The sequence below is a fragment of the Thermothelomyces heterothallicus genome (assembly GCF_042370625.1).
Source record: "Thermothelomyces heterothallicus CBS 202.75 unplaced genomic scaffold P884_scaffold_7, whole genome shotgun sequence".
Taxonomy (NCBI): Eukaryota; Fungi; Ascomycota; class Sordariomycetes; order Sordariales; family Chaetomiaceae; genus Thermothelomyces; species Thermothelomyces heterothallicus.
In genome coordinates, this window is record NW_027192568.1 from 1131479 (window position 1) to 1149562 (window position 18084).

The window sequence follows — 18084 nt, forward strand, 5'->3', positions numbered from 1 at the left end:
ATCTCGATGGGTCCGGGGAAGATATCTGCGTTGAGGCCCAGCTGGAGAGGATGGCACAGGAGTTATATATACCAGGGGAGAGGGTATCCGGACTTCGCCATCGCTCAAGACGCGAGTGCCACCGAGTGCGAATCGGCGATTAGGCTTTGGGGAAGGGCAAAGAGCATGTGGTTACGGCAGTTGGTTTGAAACTGGATCGCCGAACACTGCAGCAATGGCATGCCTCGCATGCTGTAGCTGCAGCCGATCGATGGATGGTACATAACCATCGACGTGGCGTGGAATTGGGGTGCCATGGGCACAGGTTTTGTGGTACTCCCGTGCTGGGATCTGCAGCTGATGATGCCGCGTAAGGTTCTAGGGCATCCGAGAGGCTCGGTCAGGAGTCAGTGGCACTTCATCATCAGCATGCAGGACTCACACTACCCTCCTCCAGGGGCTTCGTTGCCCTCGCATTGGACCACCGATGTGGAGATCCGACCTACACAAGTGCGGATAGCGGAGTATAGTTGCAACACCTCGCGTAAAGGCTCTAAAGGCTCTACGCCGCGGGTCTTGTTGTTGTTGTTGGGTGGTCCATCATGTGTCGTCACAGAGGGGCAGGAACACCTCGTGTCGGAGCTGGACTGTGTGGTCGAGACTCAGCCTGTACCGCCCTTTCTCCCTTTCTCTCCTGGTACTAATTAGAGGAGTTCAGGCCGGCTGCTTGAGGAAAGAGTCTCCTGCTCAACCCCTTCCCCCCCCCCCCCCCCGGGGGCCCCCTTTTCTTTTTCTCCTTTCTCTCTCGCACTGTCCTCCAAGCACAACCGTTCGTTATGCCTCGGTCATTCCCACCACTCCTTTCCAAGACCGAACTCGCTTCGACCTCTACATACCCACAAAGTTCCTCCGAGGAACCCAAGCCGGAGAGCACGAAGCGCAAATGGGATGCTTCCTCAGAATTCTGTCCATGCTCATCTTCTTCGCCGCTGCCACCGCCCTCGCGGCACCGGCGATGGACCCCCATCAACCCGCCAACAGACACGCAATCCGTTCCCTCTCGGGAGCCGAAGCGGCAAGGACCGCTGATAACAAAACCCGCGCCGCCGGAGAGTCCGGCAAGATGGCAGACCGAGACATCACCCCGGGGATCCTCACGGCCCTCAACCACACCGTCCACAGGGCCAACATCGCCAGACGCCCCAGCCCTCCCGGCGACTCGGACGACGTCGTCGACGACCTCGAACGCCTCCTCCAAGTCATTGCCGGACACGTCGACCGCATGCGCCAGCAATCCTCGCGGGCCGACGACAACAACGGCACCGACGACACCACCGCCAATGACGGCGGCGGCGGCGGCGGCCCCGGACGAGTGGAAGTTGCCCCGTCTCCGGCCCTCGCCCCCGCTCCCGTCGTCATAAACTACGACGCCATGTTTCCCGACCGCGCGCCGTCGCCGGCCCAGGGACGGTCACGACACGAGGGCGACAACGCCGACGCCGACGACGACGGCGACGGCAGCGGAAACACCAACTTCAACATCACGTGCAACGGCATCAGCGTGTGCAACCCCGTGACGGTCGTCAACGGAGGGGGGTTAAGGCGAGGAGGAAGCAGGAGGATCCGGCTGGACAGGTTCGTCGGCAGGGCGAGGGCGGCCTGGCGGCGCAAGAAGGCGGAGAAGCAGCAGCGGCTGAAGACGCAGCGGAAGCAGGAGGGCGCGACTTATGAGGACGAGGACGAGGAGGAGGAGGAGGAGGAGGGCTGTCTCCCGTGTCGGTGCTGCTGCTGTCGTCGTCGTTGTTGCACATGATAGATGTGTGTGGTTGGGGTCTGTTCTGCGGCAAAAAGAAGAAGATAAAATTACCAGGACGGAAGGGTTTTTTCCTTCGTTTTCTCTCCCTTTTCACGGGAATCGGAAGTAGTGAAAGTAGGGGTAGACATTAGTCCAATATCTCTTGTTGCTCGGCCCTGGGACTCCTCAAATGCCTCGAGTGAAAGACGAGGCCTCACCCTCAAGATAACCAAAGGTAAAAGTTTGGTTCGTGATTCTTTCTTTGAAGTACCGTGAAGAAACAGATAGAAGGAAAATAGACGGAGAAACAAGAACGCTCAATTGAAAAGCTCCTCCCCTTTCCCTTCTCTCGGTCAAGGAGGTCCTCAGTGACAACGACGCCTGAACCGGGGATTATTGGGTTAATTACGCGAAGGGGAAAGTGTACCTCGGGGGTAGATACGGGGTAAAGTCGATACCAGCAACAATGTCTAAAAATTCGTGAGTGAAGCCAGGCCCCGTGGCGGTCGTAGCCTATCTGTGGTCACTCGAATGGATGCCTCTCGCGAGGACGAAGTACAGCAGTAAGCTTCGAGATAAACAGAACGCCAACGCCGGTTTTATTATCTATATCAACCCACACCAGAATTTAGAACATGCAGTAGAATGCACGTGCCGTACATTAGCTCCTCCCAACAGCCAGCGAAGCAATAGACAACCCAACCAAAAATCCGAAGAAACAAACACATGGAGCTGCTGTCAGAGCTGAAGACGTCTCTGCCTGAGCCACACCAGAATCCTGTTTCCAGGCGCCATGAGACGGGGCAGGATGGCCAGAAGCATGAAGGCACGGACCGGGAAAGGCGCTCTGCGGGCTCCCGGCCGACCGCCTCTTTCCCTTCGTAGCTCCCCACCTTCCGGCCTCTCGGCGGGCGGCTGTACGTGCGTCTCGGGAGGGCGGTTGTTGTCGGCGGGGGTTGTTTCCGGGGGGGCGGCGGCGGGCGATGCCGGCGGAGTGTCGGCAGGCGTCTCGGAAGGGGTGTTGATGGGCGACTCCTCGGGGGTGCTGGTAGGTGATTGCTCAGCAGGGGTATTGCAAGGTGTCGGGGCAACGACGTAGGAGGGCCGGTCGAAGAATTCCTCATCCATAAGGTCCCGGCACGTCGGATCGGTAGGCGGCTCATCCGGGGGAAGAGCTGGCGAGTCGGGGGGCGTCTCGGTGGGCATGATGACAGGCTTGGCCACGACGGCGACGCCGTTCCTGGGCCGCAGCACGAGGCGCCACATCTTCCAGTCCTCCGGGTCTTCGGCGGTGTAGTCGCGGCTAAACTCCCAGCGGCTCAGCAAGACGCAGAGCAGGACCTTCATCTCTACCTCGGCAAACTTGCGCCCGAGGCAGCCGCGGGGCCCTTGCAAGAAGGTCATGAAGGCGTTGGGCACCGCCGTCTCGGGCAGCTTGTCCCAGCGGTCCGGGTCGAAGGTGTCGGCGTCGTCGCCCCAGAACCACTCCATGCGGTTGATGGCGTTGGCGAGCATGTACACGACGGTGCCGGCGGGCACCTTGTACCCGTCGATGACGTCGTCGGCCACGGACTGGCGCACCGTCATGGGAATCGGCGGGATGTAGCGGAGCGACTCGCGGCAGACGTTGTCGAGGTAGGGCAGCCGGTCCGGGTCCGTCAGGGTCATGGACCTGTCGTACGTCCAGTCCGGGTCGAAGAGGAAGGGCATGTGCTCCCGGATCTCGTCGCGCAGGCGCGTCTGGACTTGCGGGTGGATGGAGAGCAGGTGGATCGTCCAGGTGACGCCCGTGGCCGTGGTGTCGTGGCCCGCCCCGAGGAACGTCATGATCTGGTCGCGCATCGTCTCGAACGACAGGCCGGCCTCGCCCTTGGCCTTGAGCTTCAGGTTCTCCTGGGCGATGAGGGCCAGGATGTCCTTGGCCTTCGGGATCCTCTCGGCCTCCTCGAGCTTGTCCTTGATGATCCTGGTGGCCTCGTCCATGATGATGCCGCGGGCCGTCTCCATGTCGCGATTCATCTGGGCCGGTATGTGCTTCGTGCTGGGGAAGAAGGCCTGGGCGCCGTGCAGGATGCGCGAGGCCAGGTCAAAGTTGAAGACCAGCCGGTACGCGTGGCGCAGCGGTAGCGAGGCCTCCCTGAGCGAGTCGATGTCGTATCCGAACCCGGCCATGCCGATGATGTCGAGGGTGCACCGGTTAAGCCACTCGAGAACCTCCAACGGAGCAGACGACTTGCCGCTTTCGTCCAGCTGGCGCCGCTGGAGGTCGGCCATTAACAGCGCCTTCTCCCAGAAGACGGGAGTGAATGTGCGGATGGCCGAGATAGAGAACCCTGGGGTGAGCGTCTTGCGCTGGTACACGTGGTCCGCGCCTTCGGCCAGGAGAACACCCTCGCCCAGGATGCGCACCATCCACAGCTTGGCGCGCACCGGCTTCGGGAAGTTGTACGGGTTCTTGACCGTCAGGTGCCGGATGGACGTGTCGTTGGCGATAGAGAGCCTCTCGCAGCCAAAGGGGAAGAAATAGCGGATAATGGGGCCATGTTGTCGGTGCCAGCGGCGCTGCGGGATCCCGCACTCCTCGAAGATGATGGGGATGAACTGACCCCAGAGGGGGAACCCCGGAACAGTCGGGATATGTCGCAGACTGGAGAAGTAGATAGGATACAGCCATCCTCGCCAGATAACCCAGTAGGCAAGGGCTACGTATGCAGTCAGGATTGGCGTCGTCGGCCAGACCTCTTCATCCAGCTTCCTTGTACAGTAGAATGACGCTGCCGCCGCGAGCGCGAAGAGAGGCAAGGGAGTGTTGAACTTGATTCCCGGCATGCCTGCGTTGTAGCTGACTTTCTTTCTTTCTTTCTTTCTTTCTTTTTTTTTTGGTCGAGATCTGTAGCGATGAAAAGGGAGCTCGAAGAGGCGTACACGTCGAGGACCGACAATGAGCAACGGAAGGCTTGAGGATACGATGGACTGGTCTTCTTTATACCAGCGAAGGACCCGTAGCGCCGGCGTGGGCAGTGATCCTCCTTCATGGGCGGTTCCATTCCGCCTGCAGGAGGCTCCTTGGTATGCGTCCCTGCTGCATCAACGTGAAACCCAACGCCCGGTTCAACGCATACACGTGGTTAAAGCAAGAGCTAGCCAGAGAGGGCTGCGTCACCTGGTGTAGGGTTCGGCGAGCCCACGCAGTTCGCCTCGGCCGCACATGCTCCTCCATGACCTCAGCGATTCCGGCGGCCGCCGTACATACAGCACAGCGACCACCTCGTGCATGTTGTTACCCTGGGAGAGATGACGAGGGTTTGCCACACACAAGTCAGCTTTCATGTGTAAATTCTGCGAGGAACGCGAGTACTCGGATTGCATACCCAGCAAGAGTAAGTCCGGAACGGGGAGGAGAGAACGAATATCAAACAAAAGGCTCCCACTCTCGTTGGCGCACACGCGTCTTTTTTTTCCACTGTCGACCTTCCTCGCTGAGATCTGAGAGTATAATTCACCGCGTACCAAAACATCTTGCGTCTCATTACTCGAATCTTCCTCCCACGGAGACCACAGCATGACAGCGACCGAAGCAGAGCACCCAGCCGAAGTCGTCGCAACGGAGTCACCTCCCCGAGAGTGGACCGTCTCGTGGTGCTGCCCGGTGCACCGGTGGGAATTCGATTCCGCGCTGATGAACGAGTGAGTACAGCGCGGCGTCAAACTCGGGGCCTTTGGTAACGGACCGGGGAGAGGGCGCATTCTGACTTATCACTGCCCAGGTATCTAGTCACGGCGACCTGGCCCAGGAGATCCGACCGCAGAGTGACGGGGGAGATGATATCGATGTGGGAGCGGGAGCAGGAGTATCTCCGGCGGCAGGGCGCAGGCATGCATCTTCCGTCCCCGCCACGAGCCGTCCATGGGACGATTCCGCTCGAGCAGACGCTGTTTACTGTCGACGACATAGAGGAGTTTCGGCGTATCGATGACGCGCAACGGCGGAAGCAGAAACCCCCGAGCTCACTCGAGTCGTCAAAAGATGGGCAACGTGTAGAGCACGGCGATGCTTCGGACACGAGCGGTTTCGTGACGGGATTCCCCCTCGCGTGCCTGGTGGCCGGCCTCATGTTTGCCCAGTTTCTCATCTCGATCGACCGGACAATCATCTCGACGGTGAGCGCTGACAGAACACACTGGTGCCTCTTCCTTCCGGCGTGCTGACCCGTGTCCACCTAGGCGATTCCGTACATCACCCACGAATTCCGGTCGACGCCTGACATCGGCTGGTACGGCTCTGCGTATCTGCTCACGGCGTGCGCCTTCCAGCCGATGTTTGGGCGAGTATTCACGCTCTTCTCAGTCAAAAAAGCATACCTAACGGCCATGTTTCTGTTCGAGCTCGGCTCGCTGCTCTGCGGAGTTGCACCGAGCTCGATCGTCCTCATCGTCGGGCGAGCGATCGCGGGCCTCGGCAGCGCGGGGATATTGACTGGGAGCTTTGTGGTGGTGGGCACCGCCGTTCCTCTTCAGTCGCGCCCAATCCTGATGGCCGTGGTTGGCACAATGTGAACAGCATACACCTTTCCATGGTTCTGATCAATGTGCTAACTCGATCAAAGGTTCGGTGTTGGCGCCACCACCGGGCCGCTACTCGGCGGCGTCTTTACGGACCTCGTGGTATGTTTTCCTTCCTTCCCTTTTCTTTTTCGGCAACCAATTGAATCCATTGCTGATGCTGTGTGGCAGTCGTGGCGCTGGTGCTTTTACATCAACCTCCCGATCGGGGGCGCAACCGTTTTGGCGATGCTCTTGTTCTTCAACCCCAAGAGAAGCAACAAGGCGGGGCGTGGGTTTATCGAGCGGCTCGTGGACTTGGACCTGATCGGCAATGTGCTGCTCCTAGGCGCGGCCGTCATGTTCTTCCTCGGCCTCGAGTACACCACGCAGGGCATGGCGTGGGGTAGCGCCAAGGTCATCGGGCTCCTGGCTGGGTCGTTCCTAGCCGCTCTCCTCTTCGTCGCGTGGCAGTGGCGGAAGGGCGACGGCGCCTTAATGCCTCCCAGAATCATCACGCAGCGCACCGTGGCGGCGTCGTGCGGCATGGCTTTCATGATCTATGCGGCGCTGATCAACCTGACCTTCTTCTTGCCCGTCTGGTTCCAGGCGATCGGCGGCGTGAGCGCCATGCAGTCGGGCGTCAACATGATCCCCTACTTTGTCGTCAACGCCGTCTTCTCGCTGGCGGCCGGCTGGTTCGTGTCCAAGGTCGGCTACGTGACGCCGCCCGCCGTGATCGGCAGCGCCATCGGCACCGCCGGCCTGGCGCTGATGGCGCTGTTGCGCGTCGATACGACGACGGTGCAATGGGCGGGCTATCAAGTACTAACAAGCGCCGGCTTCGGCATCTCGATCCAGCAGGGCTTCATGGCGGTGCAGACGGTACTCGGAGAGGAGGACATAGCCATCGCCACGGCGGCCGTGGTCGCGTCGCAGTCGCTCGGCGCCGCCATTTTCCTCTCGGTGGGGAATAGCGTATTCCAGGGCCAGCTCATTCGCGCCACGGCCGCGCGCCTCTTGGACGGCCTCGACATCAAGAAGCTTATCGACGGCGGCGCGGCCTCGTTCCGCCACCTGGTGCCCGCCGAGGATCTGCCCGCGATGCTCGAAATCTACAACGCGGCGCTCACCAAGGTATTCATCGTGTCGATCCCGCTCGGTGCCCTGTCTGCCATCATCTCGTGCTTCATCGAGTGGAAGTCGGTCAGGCCAGCCACTCGAGGAGACAAAGAGAAGGCCATCCCACAGGAATCGGGTGAGGAGGCGGAGAAGAGTCAAGGATAGCCTCGGTTGAGCTCCGGAGCCGGGTTGAGCACGATCGCGGAGAGCGTACCATAATTTATTGAGCGCCAAATATTAAAGGCTCCGGCGATGTCAGGGAGGAACAGAGAAGATCTTCGGATACGGAGTACGTGTACCCGCAGGTGGTGTTGCAAACGTTTCTTGGATGGATGGTTATCATAGTGTATCGCAAGAGATTCGTGTTGGGTATTGACTGCGACGAGATACACGAGCAGCAGAATTTCTCATTATTGCTATCCTTGATTTAGAAATATAGAGCATTTCACCTTCCTGGGCCTAGAAGAAATATTTCTCAGCGAATTGCTCCTTCCCTGACTAATCTCGTCCTGAACGGAGGTTCAAATATACGCGGATAAACCCCGGATAAAGCGGGGGGAACAAGCTTTCACCTCTTACGGGAGGCTGCAACATTCACTCAGAGGTGGGGCACGCGATCGACTTATCGCCGGGCGGCTGCTTTTGTACCCGTGCCGATTGGGGAAAGTTGCCAATTGCGTCTGCTCTCCACGTCGTCCGCATCTCCAGCGCCTCTTCACCTTCGCACGCCGCGCGCCATCCCGTTCGCGTCCTTACACGCTTAAGAGAATCCCTCCCGTGCGGCATAACCGTTGCGTGGCAGGAACTCGGCCTCTGGTATCGCGTCTCGAGCTTTTTCATCTTTTTCATTTACACTTTAGATATTACCCCAAATCGCTTCAGCTCCCGAGCTTTGCTGTTCGCCCGTGAGCGCCGGCCGATAACCCAAAGCGGAAACGGTTTATCGAATTGCCAGAGGCGATCGCAAGATGGACGACCAGACTCTGACCAAGCGGATAAAGTCCTTGAACAAGGCGATCGCTTCTGACCCTCCGTCCGTCGTTGTCGGGTTGCTCGAGGAGCTGAAGAGTGTCCCAGCGCCGACCGAGGAGCAGCTTCGTGTAAGTCTGTCCGTTCAGAGAAAAAAAAAAAAAAATACCCCGGCGTCCGGGGGCCCAAATCTGAAGGCGTGGGGCCACAAATGCTCACAACTTGGGGGTGGGGCCGGACACACAGTCGACAAAGGCCGGCGTCTCGGTAGGCAGGCTGCGGCACAACCCGAACAAGGACATCGCGCGACTGGCGAGCGAGATCGTTTCGAAATGGCGGAAAAGCGTGGACGCGGCCAAGGAGGCCAAGAAGCGCAAGCTGGAACAGCGCAAGCTGGAAGAGAGCAAGTCGCCAACCTCCAAGGACTCGCCGGCGCCGGCGCCGTCGCCCTCGTACAGCACGCCGTACGAGGGCGACCCCGAGAAGCGGCACTTCAAGACGGACAACGTCGACATCTCGCGGACGGGCAACAAGGCGCGCGACGGTAGCATCGGAGTGCTCTACAACGGCCTGGCGTACCGCAGGACCGAGTCGGTCGAGGAGGTGCTGCAGCACGCCATGGCGATCGAGGCGGCCGCCTTCGCCGTCTACAAGGACACGCCCGAGTACCGCAACAAGATCCGCGGCCTCATGACGAGCCTCAAGCGCAAGGACAACGCCGAGCTGGGCCGCCGCGTGCTCGACGGCGAGATCCCCCCGGACAAGTTCGTCGTCATGACGGACGAGGAGCTCGCCTCGGACGCCCAGCGCGAGCGCGACCGCGCCCTCGAGCGCGAGAACATGCTCAAGGCGCAGGTCCCCATGGCCCAAAAGTCCATCAGCGTCGACCTCCAGTGCGGCAAGTGCGGGAAGAAGAAGGTGTCGTACAGCCAGGCCCAAACCCGCTCTGCTGATGAACCCATGACGACATTTTGCGAGTGCACCGTCTGCGGGCACCGCTGGAAGGTGAGTAGTCCCTTTGCGCCCTCCGCCCGGCGCGGCCTCCCTTTTTCTTTCCTGGGGTTGTGTGGTTCAAACTACGCTTTGCCAGTTGCTAATCGTGAAATCTTTTAGTTTTCGTAAGCCGATTGCTTGCTGGGCCTGGCTCTTCTTCATTCATGCCTTCCCTTACCCATGTCTTTCTCGTTTAATTATCTCTCTCCTCCATTTTTCTCAGCTGCCCCGATGATTGATTGGGCCCCGATCCATGGCTGGCTCCGGCTGATCTTGGAGGTCAAACGAGGGAGTGTTTCTAGTTTCTTTCCTCTTTGCATTACGAAACGCGGACGGGTGCGCTTCGGACCAGGGCCATTTTGCGTCATCGCTGAAAGAGGCTCGGTTTTGTACGTGTAGAGGCATGCATCTAAGTAAGCAGCCAAGATGCCCTCGGGATTTTATTTTTATTTTATTGTCGGGGTGGTTTTGCGGGTAGTGACTGGGCAACACGGATTATATAAGGTCGGGGAGTCAAGGCGTTTGCTGCTCCTCTTGCCTGTGGAATTAAAGCAAGGGGGGAGAAGGGGTGATGATTGATGGTCTCCGACGTGGGAAGAAGATTGCTGATCCATCTCCCAAGAAGCGGCAGATGGACGAGTGCAGCTCATACATACCACACATATACACACGCGATAGCATAACGGGTAACATGCGGAGAGATGCTCCTAGACTTCGCCGAATCGCTGGACTAGGCGAAGGAAACGAGCCAAGTAGTTCAGAGTACGTTGCCAAAAATTCTGGGTATCAATCTAAGAATGGTTGTATGTATGTACACCCCAAGTGCGTGCCGAGCTACTTCTGACCATCATGTGCCTGCCCACTTTTCAGTCTGCGCTTTTCAGTCTGCACTTTTCAGTCTGCACTTTTCAGTCTGCACTTTTTAGTCGGTTGCCCTCCGGAGGTTCTCGAGACCCAAGACGGCAAGCAGATCTTCATCCTGCTTTTGCGTCTCGTCCTCCAGCCCCATGGCCGCGATGTGCTTCCAGAACTTGCTCAGGTGCCTCGTCCCGGAGTCGCACAGGATGGTGACGACGCGGCTGCCCTTGGGCATCTTGAGCGCCGTCGCGACGGCGGCGACGCAGTTGACGGCGCTGCTGCTGCCGATGAAGATGCCGTCGTGCTCGACCAGCCAGCGGGCCATGCGGCAGGCCTGGTCGTCCGTCACCCGGACGGCGTCGTCGATCAGGGGGCGGCCGGCCTCGAAGTTCTCGGTGATGCGGTTGATGCCGATGCCCTCGACCATGGTGTCGACCTGGGTCCGCCGGCGGGTGCCCTCGCGCTCGGTGGGCGAGTACATGACGCCGTGCCGGATCTTGTTGTACAGCCCGCTGCCCTGCGGGTCGGCCAGGACGACGCGCAGCGACGTCAGCCCGCGCTCCTCCTTGAGGTGCTTGGCCACGCCGGCGATGGTGCCGCCCGTGCCGGCGCCGGCCACGAAGGCGTCGAGGCGGCCGCCGCCCGTCTGGGCGTAGATCTCCGGGCCGGTCGTCTTCATGTGGGCGGTGTAGTTGGCCAGGGACTCGAACTGGTCGGCGAAGAAGCCGCGCGAGGGCGTGTCGGAGGAGGCCGTGTGTTCCTTCGCGCGGGACCGGGCCAGGTTGACAAAGTGGCCCGGGTCCGTGATGGGCGCGACCGGAACCCGCTCGACGGTGGCGCCCAGGTGGTGCAGCAGGTCCGACTTCTCGACGGCCATGTCGTCGGGCATGCAGATGTGCGCCTTGTAGCCCCGGGCGCGGGCGAGGACGGCGAGGGAGATGCCCGTGCTGCCGACGGTGCCTTCGTAGATGGTATCGCCGCGTCCCGGGGAGAGGAGGCCCTGCTCCTCGGCGGCCCGGATCATGTTGAGAGCCACGCGGTCCTTGGGGCTGCCGCCGGCGCCGTTGAGGTACTCGGCCTTGGCGAGAATGGTGCAGCCGGTGGCTTCCGAGAGGCTGCGGATCTTGACAAGCGGCGTGTTGCCAATGGTACCCTCGACACCGTCGACGATGCCATTGCCCCGGTCGTAGTCGTCTACGACGGACGATTCTTCGCGATCCTCGAGGTTGACGGGCCCGAAGAAGATGCTGCCCCTCCTTGATCCTTTCCTTCGTCGTTGGTACCGCGCCTCCAGCTCCGGGTACAGATCCTTGAATCCCAGCGTGACGAGAACACCGGCAATGAAAGCTACCGTCAGAGCGGCAGTGCCGTATGCTCGAGGGTGGTCGCTCAATGACATTGTGACCTCATGTTTACTCTGTAGGGTAGGTAAGCGCAAAAATGTGCACCGCTCACCGCCGCCGTTCAACTCGGCGGAATGGGTTCTGAACTTTGCTCCTCGGTTCTGAACGGGAAGAAAGGAAATTGTTTTTTTATCAAATCTGACGAATTGGAAAATATGTGCTTTGAATAGAAAAGAAGAAAACCACTACTTCGTCGAGATCAACTCCAGGTTCATGAAGTTTGTGGGTTTGATGTCATCTCTGCGCTAGAGGAACAAGCCCAAAGATTTCCAGGGTCGTGCGTGGGGCCGAACCCCGCCAGCGTTAGTTAGTTAGCAAGTACGGATTACAGTGCAGCTCAGAAGCTCGGGCCACCTCGAAAAAGTCGAAGCCCAGCGAGTGGATTGAATGAAGCCTCTGCTGTGGTTGTTGCAGCGGACACGCCTCTTGCACCTCGTCTCCGACCATCGAGGTCCCTCCCGCCTCCCCGCCAGCGAGCCCCCTCGCCGGGACCATGGACTCGCCCATCGTCACCCAGCTGTTCCGACAGCTGTTCCGGCGCCATCCGGCTTGCCAATCACGTCGGAATTTGGCGACGCTCGCCACGGCGCTTCGTGATGTGCGCCGACAGCGACTTCGGGAGCAGCAGCTACGGCACCCGCAACACCACCAACACCACCAACACCACCAATACAACCAACCCCAACCCCACCGCCAATACCAATACCAATACCATCAACGCCGCTCCTATGTAGCTCGAGGACGCGGGAGTTCGGGCGTAGGCATAGGCACGTCGCAGGCCGAGGTCACCTGGCAGCAGCGGAGCGACATGTTCCAGCAGGACATGTCGGAGGAGTTCCAAAAGTATCCCATGGTGACGGCCATGGACCTCCGCACGCGCACGGAACGGCCGCGCAGGGTCAAGATGCTGATGCGCGACTTTATAGAAGGTACGCCGGTCGATCTCCGGGTCGGCGGGACCCAATTGACAGTCGGGATCGGAACCAGCTGACACCCCCCCGTCTTGTTCTGCCTCTTATCAATCACAGACAGCCTCTACAACCCGAATTACGGCTACTTCTCCAAGCAGGTGGTCATCTTCACGCCCGGCGAGCCCTTCGACTTCCCGTCCTTGTATGACGAGCTCGACTTCCACGCGCTCTTGTCGCGTCGCTATGTCGAGTTCGAGGACGCCCTCGACGCCGTCTCCCCGAGCGACACCCGCCAGCTGTGGTACACGCCCACCGAGCTCTTCCGTCCCTATTACGGCGAGGCGATTGCGCGCTATCTGGTCGCCAACTACAAGCTCACCACCTATCCGTACTACGACCTGATCATCTACGAGATGGGCGCCGGCCGCGGCACCCTCATGCTCAACATCCTCGACTACATCCGCGACGTCGACCCCGCCGTGTACGACCGCACAAAGTACAAGATCATCGAGATCAGCGCCCAGCTGGCCGACCTCCAGAACTCCCAGCTCGTGCAGTCCTTCGCCGCGCGGGGCCACGCCGACAAGGTCGAGATCATCAACCAGTCCATCTTCGACTGGACGAGCCCGGTCCCCTCGCCCTGCTTCTTCCTCGCCTTCGAGGTCTTTGACAACTTCGCCCACGACGTCATCCGCTACGACACCGAGACCCTGGAGCCGCTCCAGGGCCTGGTCCTGATCGACGAGAACGGCGACTTTTACGAGTTCTACACCCGCCAGATGGACCCCGTCGCCGCCCGCTACATGCGCGTCCGCGAAGCCGCCACGGGAGGGCGCTACAAGCTCCCCTACCCGTCCACCCGCCTGGGCCGCTGGCTGGCCGCGCAGAGGCCGCTCGCGCCCAACCTGAGCGCCCCCGAGTACATACCCACGCGGCTGATGCAGTTCTTCGACGTGCTGGGACGCTACTTCCCCGCCCATCGCCTGCTCACGAGCGACTTCCACTCCCTGCCGGGCGCGATCAAGGGGCTGAACGCGCCGATCGTCCAGACGCGCTTCCAGCGCCGCCCCGTGCCCGTCTCCACGCCACTGGTAAGCAATCTCCACCGAAACTACCGAAGAAACATACATACAGACATGCATACATATATATATATATATATATATATATATATATGTGCTCCTCAACGCTCGAAAGAAGGGAGCCGGCAAGCTGACATTTGTGCTTCTTCTTTTCTTATCTTAGGTCCACCAGGGCTACTTCGACATCATGTTCCCCACCAACTTCCAGACCGCGGAGGCCACGTACCAAGCAATCACGGGCAAGCTGACCCGCGTCCTGACCCACGAGGAGTTCATGCGCAGGTGGGCGTACGTCGAAGACACCGAGACGCAGAGCGGCGAGAACCCGCTCTTGACGTGGTACAAGAACGCCAGCGTGTTATTCACTGTATAACAAAAAAAAAAAAACATATCGACGGGGGACGTACTTAGTCCACACACATCATTGTAAAACAATACAAAGTCTTCAAAGCCCGTCTAAATTGTCAGCCCTCTTGAGGAGAGGCAGCCCGAATTGGGTTTTCGGGGACATATGTAGTCTTCGAAGATCTTCAGAGCCCACCCACGCGTGTCACCAGCAAGAAACCCCAAAAGCCATGATTGCCCCAAATTAAATGTCCTCATTCGCCAGTCTAAACCTAGTTTGACCCGACACTGCCAGGACCATATATCGCAGGCCTGAGAAACATGGTAACCGAGCGTTTTAGATGTTGAGTTCCTTCATCTTCTCGACTAGCCATTGCTCCGCCTTGGCGACAGCCTCGTCGAGCTTGGCCGGCTCGGCACCGGCACCCTGCCGGCTGGGCTCCTTGCCGCCCGTCTTGCCGCCGATGACCTCGGTGACGGCCGCGGTCCACTGCTCGGCCGTGATGCCCTTGGACGAGAGGTACTGCCAAAATATGTCAGTAAAGAGATGCCTTATCAATAATAGTGATGGGCGGTTTGTCGGGAGACTTACCGTTCCGACATAGACGCCGTGCATGACAGCGTCATCCTTGCTGCCGGCAAACACGTACACAGTCCGCTCCTTGTCCTTGGACTTGTAGTAAGTCATGACATCGGCGATGGCCTTGGCGTTGGCCGAGATGGGGAGGTGGCCGACGAAGTATTTGGCATCCTTGTTCTCCTCCTTCTTGAAGTGGCCTTGGACCGTGTCGAGCGCCGTCTTGCTCTCGGCCTTCTGGCGCTTCTTTTGCTCGTCGACGACCTCCTTCTGGATCTTGGCAAACCGCTGCCGCAGCTGCTCCTTGGTCAAGGCCGAAATGGCGAGCGCGTCAAGCTCGACCGCGGCAGCCTTGATCTCGGCCGCCTTTTGCGGCCCAAACTCGAGCGCCTCGATGTGGTCGAGCTTCTCGGCGAAGGTCTTGGCGTCGCGCTGCGCCTGGTGGGCGCCGTCGCCCGTGTATGCGACGATACGTCGGATGCCCTTGGCGATGCCGCTCTCTTCGACAATGATCAGGTCCTTGATGAGACCGGTGGCTTCCACGTGGGTGCCGCCGCAGAACTCCACGCTGTACTTTCGCCACTCAGGGTTCTTGGGGTTCTTGAGGAGCTCATCGACATCAACGCCGATCGATACGACGCGCACAGGGTTGGGGTATGTCTCGCCGAAGACCGCGCGTACGCCCTCAATCTGGCGGGCTAGGTCCAGATCGACATCCTTTGCGTACGTCTTGAGATCCTTCCGGATGTCCTCGTTCGACATCTCCTCGATCTTCTTGATCTCTTCCAATGTGACTTGGCTCTTATGGCTGAAGTCGAAGCGGAGCTTGTCCTGGTCGACCAACGATCCCTTCTGATGGACCTCGTCACCGAGCACCTCCCTCAGCGCATGGTTAAGGATGTGCGTGCCGGTGTGGTTGTTCCGGATAGGCTGGCGCCGCAGCTCGTCGTACTCGCAGATGACCTCGTCGCCGGCGGTGAGCTCGCCGTACTCAAGGTAGCCGTTGTGCACAATGTAACCGCCGTACTCCTGTACGTCAAGTACCTTGAACTCGGCGACACCGTCAATGATGATCCTGCCCGTGTCCGCCACCTGGCCACCGGACTCGGCATAGAAGTTGGTCCTGTCCAGGAGCAGGCCGAGAGGAGTCTTGGGCGGGAGCTCCTTGCTTGTCTTCCGGAACTCGGTGCCAGTGAAGATGAGCTGTACCTTGCCTTTGGTGTCACCCTTCTCGTACTTGGCTTCCGAATTCGGCCGGGGGAGACTGATGGTGTTTTCCAACTCGGCAATCTGGTGCACGTTGAGTTTGGGGAATGTCGTCACGGCCTCCTTGACCGCTTTGCTCGCCTCCCGTGCCTTCTCGCGGGCAACTTCGACCTCGGCCTCGTCGATGGTGAGTCCACGCTCCTCGGCCATCAACTTCGTGAGATCCTCGGGGAAGCCAAAGGTATCGTAGAGACGCCACACGTCGGCGCCGGAGAGCTTGTTCTCGCCCGACTTGACCGCGAGGGCAGCATACTTCTCGAACTGCTTCTCACCGCGATCTAGCGTGACAGCAAACGCCACCTCTTCCTCGTCCAGGATCTCCTTGATATCCGCCTGCTTCTTCTTGAGTTCGGGGAATTGCTCTCCCATCTGTTCAACCAACGCCGGTAGAACGCTTGAAAAGAAGGAGCCAATCTCGGCGTTGAAGTACTTGCGGGCATACCGCACGCCTCTGCGGAGCACGCGCCTGACCACATAACCCCGTCCAATATTGTTCGGTACGGCACCGTCGGCAATTGCAAACGCGAGCAGGCGAATGTGATCGGCGACGACACGGTAAGCGGTATCGACTCCGTCGGCATCATCCTTGCCGTACTTGTCAGCATACGGTCGAGCGCCAGTCACCTCCTGTATCCTCGCGAAGAGCGGCGTGAAGATGTCGGTGGCGTAGTTGGAGGTCTTGTTTTGCAGGGCAGATACTAGGCGTTCGAAGCCCATGCCTGTATCGATGTGCTTCGCGGGCAAGGGTTTGAGCGACTTGTCCTTCTGGCGGTCGAACTGCATGAAGACGTTGTTCCAGATTTCCACCACCAGCGGGTCGTCCTGGTTGACGAGGTGTGCAGCGTTCCGGCCTCCGACCTTGTCGTAATGAATCTCGCTGCAGGGACCGCACGGCCCTTGGTCGCCCATCTCCCAGAAGTTGTCCTTCATGTTGCCCGGAAGAATGTGGTCCTCGGGGACACCAACATCGAGCCAGAGCTGCTTGGCCTCGAGATCCGGCTCGAGATTCAGCTCAGGATTGCCCTCGAAGTAGGTGACGTAGAGACGGGCCGGGTCCAGGCCGTAAACTTTGGTCAGAAGTTCCCATGACCACTGGATGGCCTCCTTCTTGAAGTAGTCGCCGAAGGACCAATTGCCCAGCATTTCGAAAAACGTCTGTCATGTCTCAGCCAACATGATGACCCTCGAGGGGAGGTGGGGGGGATCGTAAGGCAGCCGAACTCACATGGTGGTAGCTGTCCTTGCCGACATCGTCAAGGTCATTGTGTTTGCCACCGGCGCGGATGCACTACCAAAAGTCAGCGTGTGCTACCAAGTCAAGAGTTTGGTGCCAAATCACCTTCTGCGAATCTACCGCACGCTTTAGCTGGGCTAGAGGCTCGGTCTTGCCAATCGTCCCGAGGAAGATCGGCTTGAACTGGTTCATGCCCGCATTCGTGAAGAGCAACGTGGGGTCATTGTGAGGGACGACCGAGGATGAAGGCACTGCGGGGCAGTCCGCCAGTTAGCAAGGCCGCGATAAGGAAATTATGCCGCATGGTTATGTTCATTTGCATGCCGCGAGAAATCCACAGGAGACGTGATGCGCTTCACCGCAAAGCGCCAAAAAAAAAAAAAAAATTCCTCGTGATGCGTGCAAGGAAGTAGGCGGGGTGTTGGGTGGCGGAGGCGACTCACCGATCGAATGGCCCCTCTCTGCAAAGAAATCCAAGAACGTCTTGCGGACGCGGGCCCCAGTCCACTCGATTTTAGCCATGGTCGACGGCGTTGAGGATCGAGAATAAAACCGGTATCCGTATCTGGAAGCTGACACGATCCGTGGTTGGCGGCCGATCAACGCGAAGCAACGGGGAGCGCGTTTGGCCGTTAATGACGGGGTGGCTACTCGAAAGTTCTCGAGTACGGAGCGAGACTGCGGGGCAGCAGCCGGGCTTTTGTGGTGGAAGCTTCGCGAGGTGCAGGGTCCGGGTCCAGGTCCAGGTCCATGACTCAAAGCCTCAAAAGCCGGCTGCAGACGGCAGTAGCCTGCGCCGCAGAAGCCTCTGGACCAGCACAACCTCCCGTCCAAGCGGAGTGGCCGCGACATAACGTCCACTCTCCCTCGCTCGCGATATCGGCCGTCACTTTATCGCAATTCAATTTCTGAATGCTCCCCTTGATTGGATACTATCCATAGCGTTCCCGGCCCCTGCAGCTGGCAGCGCGGCAGAGGGAGCAATTGGCGCAGACGGCTGAACGAGTA

At 59.4% G+C, this 18084-nt stretch overlaps 8 protein-coding genes across 8 annotated transcripts; 5 read left to right on the forward strand and 3 right to left on the reverse strand.

Annotated features, from left to right (window-relative positions):
* Nucleotides 1-751: 751 nt before the first annotated feature.
* Nucleotides 752-2159, forward strand: P884DRAFT_328828 (uncharacterized protein; the record flags this gene model as incomplete). Its single annotated transcript, XM_069445608.1, has 2 exons — nucleotides 752-1754; nucleotides 2104-2159. Exons 1-2 carry the CDS (start codon nucleotides 923-925, stop codon nucleotides 2157-2159), a joined length of 888 nt encoding a protein of 295 aa, XP_069298989.1. The 5' UTR covers nucleotides 752-922.
* Nucleotides 2160-2512: 353 nt separating this feature from the next.
* On the reverse strand, nucleotides 2513-4603 carry P884DRAFT_197535 (cytochrome P450; the record flags this gene model as incomplete). The annotated part of the gene is made up of 1 exon (XM_069438066.1): nucleotides 2513-4603. One exon carries the CDS (start codon nucleotides 4601-4603, stop codon nucleotides 2513-2515), a length of 2091 nt encoding a protein of 696 aa, XP_069298990.1.
* A 1416-nt stretch (nucleotides 4604-6019) lies between these two features.
* Nucleotides 6020-6433, forward strand: P884DRAFT_322924 (major facilitator superfamily domain-containing protein; the record flags this gene model as incomplete). Its single annotated transcript, XM_069445432.1, has 2 exons — nucleotides 6020-6327; nucleotides 6382-6433. Coding segments are annotated over 2 exons (360 nt in total), but the record flags the coding sequence as incomplete, so codon positions are not given.
* Nucleotides 6434-6565: 132 nt separating this feature from the next.
* Nucleotides 6566-7603, forward strand: P884DRAFT_196559 (major facilitator superfamily domain-containing protein; the record flags this gene model as incomplete). Its single annotated transcript, XM_069437988.1, has 1 exon — nucleotides 6566-7603. The coding sequence occupies one exon, from the start codon at nucleotides 6566-6568 to the stop codon at nucleotides 7601-7603; it is 1038 nt and encodes a 345-aa protein (XP_069298992.1).
* Nucleotides 7604-8406: 803 nt separating this feature from the next.
* Nucleotides 8407-9529, forward strand: P884DRAFT_298754 (transcription elongation factor S-II; the record flags this gene model as incomplete). Its single annotated transcript, XM_069444634.1, has 3 exons — nucleotides 8407-8538; nucleotides 8654-9412; nucleotides 9521-9529. 3 exons carry the CDS (start codon nucleotides 8407-8409, stop codon nucleotides 9527-9529), a joined length of 900 nt encoding a protein of 299 aa, XP_069298993.1.
* A 640-nt stretch (nucleotides 9530-10169) lies between these two features.
* On the reverse strand, nucleotides 10170-11878 carry P884DRAFT_258108 (tryptophan synthase beta subunit-like PLP-dependent enzyme). Its single transcript, XM_069441209.1, has one exon. The coding sequence runs from the start codon at nucleotides 11655-11657 to the stop codon at nucleotides 10323-10325; it is 1335 nt and encodes a 444-aa protein (XP_069298994.1). The 5' UTR covers nucleotides 11658-11878; the 3' UTR covers nucleotides 10170-10322.
* Nucleotides 11879-12154: 276 nt separating this feature from the next.
* Nucleotides 12155-14027, forward strand: P884DRAFT_196848 (S-adenosyl-L-methionine-dependent methyltransferase; the record flags this gene model as incomplete). Its single annotated transcript, XM_069438018.1, has 3 exons — nucleotides 12155-12590; nucleotides 12690-13663; nucleotides 13818-14027. 3 exons carry the CDS (start codon nucleotides 12155-12157, stop codon nucleotides 14025-14027), a joined length of 1620 nt encoding a protein of 539 aa, XP_069298995.1.
* A 77-nt stretch (nucleotides 14028-14104) lies between these two features.
* P884DRAFT_221438 (tRNA synthetases class II (A)-domain-containing protein) lies at nucleotides 14105-17926 on the reverse strand. Its single transcript, XM_069439490.1, has 5 exons — nucleotides 17520-17926; nucleotides 17182-17327; nucleotides 17068-17130; nucleotides 14592-16997; nucleotides 14105-14522 (listed from the first exon to the last, which is right to left on the reverse strand). The coding sequence occupies exons 1-5, from the start codon at nucleotides 17596-17598 to the stop codon at nucleotides 14337-14339; spliced, it is 2880 nt and encodes a 959-aa protein (XP_069298996.1). The 5' UTR covers nucleotides 17599-17926; the 3' UTR covers nucleotides 14105-14336.
* Nucleotides 17927-18084: the final 158 nt, after the last annotated feature.

Coding starts and splice junctions, on each gene's coding strand:
- P884DRAFT_221438 (XM_069439490.1), bottom strand. CDS start 17,598: ATGGCTAAAATCGAGTGGACTGGGGCCCGCGTCCGCAAGACGTTCTTG. Junction 17,131..17,181: donor GTGCGGTAGATTCGCAGAAG/GTGATTTGGCAC, acceptor GACTTTTGGTAG/TGCATCCGCGCCGGTGGCAA. Junction 16,998..17,067: donor GCAAGGACAGCTACCACCAT/GTGAGTTCGGCT, acceptor GAGACATGACAG/ACGTTTTTCGAAATGCTGGG.
- P884DRAFT_258108 (XM_069441209.1), bottom strand. CDS start 11,657: ATGTCATTGAGCGACCACCCTCGAGCATACGGCACTGCCGCTCTGACG.